At 40.8% G+C, this 3,700-nt stretch overlaps 1 protein-coding gene across 3 annotated transcripts in view; it reads right to left on the bottom strand.

Moving 5' to 3' along the window:
- Nucleotides 1–3,700, bottom strand: part of Cbx1 (chromobox 1) — a 23,057-nt gene that overhangs the window by 3,212 nt on the left and 16,145 nt on the right. For 2 of the 3 annotated variants that reach the window (XM_021212215.2, XM_021212216.2), the window contains exon 4: nucleotides 2,530–2,624. In XM_021212215.2, the coding sequence (XP_021067874.1) occupies nucleotides 2,530–2,624 (95 nt within the window). Of the gene's footprint in view, nucleotides 1–2,348; nucleotides 2,625–3,700 lie in introns of all 3 variants that reach the window. The other variant, XR_003845154.1, reaches the window with a different exon arrangement.

The raw sequence follows: 3,700 nt of genomic DNA, 5'->3' as shown, positions 1-3,700 counted from the left end.
GGCTTAAATCACGAGCCTTGCACGGGACAGGCAGGCCCTCTATCAGTCACCACATCTCCATCACAAAGGATTGGGTTTATTTTGTTATTTTGTAGACACTTTTAAGTCTGACTTTGACTCAAGATGCTACTCTAAGGAGTACAGTTGACTTTTTTTTTTTTTTTTTTTTTTTTTTTTTAAATTTAAAGATTTTATTTATCTTTTGTCTGTGAGTGCTCTATCTCCAAGCACACCTGCACGTCAGAAGAGGACATGAAAGCCTAATATAGATGGCTGTGAGCCACCATGTGGTTGCTGGGAATTGAACTCAGGACCTGTGGAAAAGCAGCTAGCACTCTTAACCACTGAGCCATCTCTCTAATCCCCAACAACCAAATTTTAATCTTTAGGTAATAGAGTCTGCCAAAAATAGAGAATGCAATCCCCTATACCCTTCCCTACTTCCCTCCCTCTCTCTATTTATGTTTTGTTAAGACAAAGTCTGACTCTATATTCCAAGTTGTCTCTAGTGCTAAAATGATACATGCGTTATGACTGGCTCTCCTATGTGTCTGTTTATGCTTTTATGACTTCATGGTACTAGGTCAGGCTGGCCTTCAAATGGGGATACTTCTGTTTTAAGTATCCAGCATCACAAGGCAGCAGCCCTACACACTATGAAGATACTCCTTTAACTCACACTCGTCTCATATGCAGGGCAAGTGTGTACTAGCTCTCCTACTTAATACATCCTATTACTCAGTTTTTCTTTTCTCCTGTAAGTTACAGGAAATAAACTAAATGAGGGTCTGATTCAATAAATACTGAGGGCATACACAGGAAGAAAATAGGTGATTAGTTAGTTGTGACACAGGCCTTCACCTGTATTGAAGTGTAACTTTTTTTTTATTAAAAAAGATTATTATTATATCTAAGTACACTGTAGCTGTCTTCAGACACATCAGAAGAGGATGTCAGAGCTCATTACAAATGGTTGTGAGCCACCTTGTGGTTGCTGGGATTTGAACTCAGGACCTTCGGGAGAACAGTCGGTGCCTCTTAACCACTAAGCCATCTCACCAGCCCTGAAGTGTAACTTCTTAAAGCATCATGTAGGGAAGAACTACCACAGATATCAATTTTAGCAACCAATCAAATTTCTAGACCAATCAAAGGACAAAGTCTTGAAAACCCTATTTTTTTTTTTATTTTTTAAGATTTATTATATATGTAAGTAGACACTCCAGAAGTGGGAGTCAGATCAGATCTCATTACGGATGGTTGTGAGCCACCATGTGGTTGGTTGCTGGGATTTGAACTCAGGACCTCTGGAAGAACAGTTGGTGCTCTTAACCTCTGAGCCATCTCTAGCCCAAAAACCCTATTGTTTTTTAAAAGATTTATTTATTTATTTATTATATTTAAGTACACTATAGCTGTCTTCAGACACTCCAGAAGAGGGCGTCAGATCTCGTTACGAATGGTTGTGAGCCACCATGTGGTTGCTGGGATTTGAACTCTGGACCTTCGGAAGAGCAGTCGGGTGCTCTTACCCACTGAGCCATCTCACCAGCCCCGGAGAACCCTATTTTAACTGTAAAGGCTTAACACTTACTCTTCCTAGTCCAGAATGGTAGCAATTCCCTGTGATCTCAGCCCAGAGTCTAGGGCAGGAAGGGCTCGAGTTCAAGGCAAGCCTAGACTAGAGCAAAACTGACTTAAAACAAAAAAACAAAGAGAAGTCCTTTTCCCGACTTCAACTCTTCATCAACTGTTGGAAAGTACTGTCGTCATGTGCTGCATAACAATGTTCTAGTCAGCAACGGACAGTAAATATGGTAGTGAGGTTCTAATGCAGATGAAGTTCCCCATTCCCTAGTGCTATTGTGCTACATGCTAGTCATAGAAACCCATTACCATGCTGCCAGCATGGTAAACCACAGTGAATACAAGCATATTCAGACTCAACAGTACCCATCATTCCTTCCTCGAGCACATGTCAGAGCTGTTACCACTCCTGTGCACAGTAGAAAGGAGCAGCCTTACACTATGCTCAGGAACAGTGACAGGAAAGAGGCCTCGCTGACCCCTTCTGACTCATTCTGTTAAAGTAGAATCTTCAAAGTAAATTCTATAAATTCTTTCTTTCCTAACCCTCAAAAATGAACAAATCTTGTTTATGGGGTCAGCCTGATCTTTACTAAGGAGGTGGCAAAGGAGGGTGATTCAATCACATTTCAGAAATATTTTTCTTTACTTAACAGAAGTGAAATGTGATTCCTCTCCATAGCCTCCCCCACCTAACAAAAAATAAAAATAAAAATAAATTAAAAAGAAGTTGAAGATCTGAAAATCCTAAGGGCCCCTACCTGTAACTCATGAGTCCAGGTTGGCAGTCAGGCCGAGGGTCACTATCGAAGGGCTATGTCATCTTAAAGATTTCACACCTGGGCGACTGGGATTTCGAAGGTCCAGCTCTTTTCCTCTGGCATAGAACAGATAGGGAGAAGGAAAAAAAAAACAACCACACAGAGCCACTGGGAGACTCACCATTTCATCAGGAACATGAGCTCTCCACTGGAGTCAGTAGCTCCAATAATCCGCTCTGGCTCCAAACCCCGGGCAAAGCCTCGTGGCTTTTCTGACTGTAAAAACCAGATAGGTAGAGCCTTTATTGACATAGGATTATATTCAGGATGAAGTTATTTTTAACTTTGAATCATTTTTAAGAGATGTAATCCAACATTCACTCAGGGCTTCCGCTGCTACCACACCATGTACCAGAAGTCTGAAGTACATGATACTTGAGGTCCTCCCAGCATCAACAGGATATACACCCCAAGCAAGAGAGATGGTCACAACTGCCTCCTCAACAGTAAGTTACTTAAGATACTCAGTAAGTCAAAACAGCGACATCAAATCTTTTGTTTTATTTTTAAAAGTTTTTCTGTGTGTAGTCCTGGCTCTCCTGGAACTCGTGCTATAGACTGGGATAGACCACCTCGAATATTTAATGATCAAAACACCAAAACTGTCTACTGACAGGAAATGAATCCAGATAATCTGATAAGTCTCTAATAACCGTTACATGTTGTTATTTCTGCACCATGGATGAAAAGTAAGATCATTGCATAAGAGCAAGCCCCAAATCTTGTTTTGTTTTGTTATGTTTTGCTGAGACAAGGTCTCCTGCAGTCCAGGTCTCTTATCCTTGATCCTCTTGCTTTCCGCTTCTTCCTGAATGCCAGGATTACAGGTATGTACACAGTTGACTCCCAAATCCCTTTAAAATATTAGCTTATTTCTGAAGAGACAGAGAGGACATGACTTCTGAGATTCAAAGGAAGGAAGTCCAGTATGGTAGTTCATACCCGTAATCTCAACAGTTAGACCTGTTATCTCAAAATTTAGAAGGCTAAGAAAGGAGGATTGCCACAAGCTTAAGGCAAGCTTGGGATACAAAATTATAGGCCAGTGTAGGTTTCTATGCAAGACCTTATCCAAAATAAAGAAAAATTTAAAAAGGGGGGAGGGGAGGATATAGGGGACTTTCGGGATAGCATTTGAAATGTAAATGAAGAAAATATCTAATAAAAATTTTGAAAAAAAAAAAAAAAAAAGCTGGGTGGTGATGGTGCACACCTTTAATCCCAGCATTTGGGAGTCAGAGACAGGCGGATTTCTGAGTTCGAGGCCAGCCTGGTCTACAAAGTGAGTTCCA

Source organism: Mus pahari, chromosome 14 (assembly GCF_900095145.1).
Source record: "Mus pahari chromosome 14, PAHARI_EIJ_v1.1, whole genome shotgun sequence".
NCBI lineage: Eukaryota > Metazoa > Chordata > Mammalia > Rodentia > Muridae > Mus > Mus pahari.
Note: the sequence above shows the minus strand (reverse complement) of the source record. Positions and strands in the feature narration are given on the sequence as shown.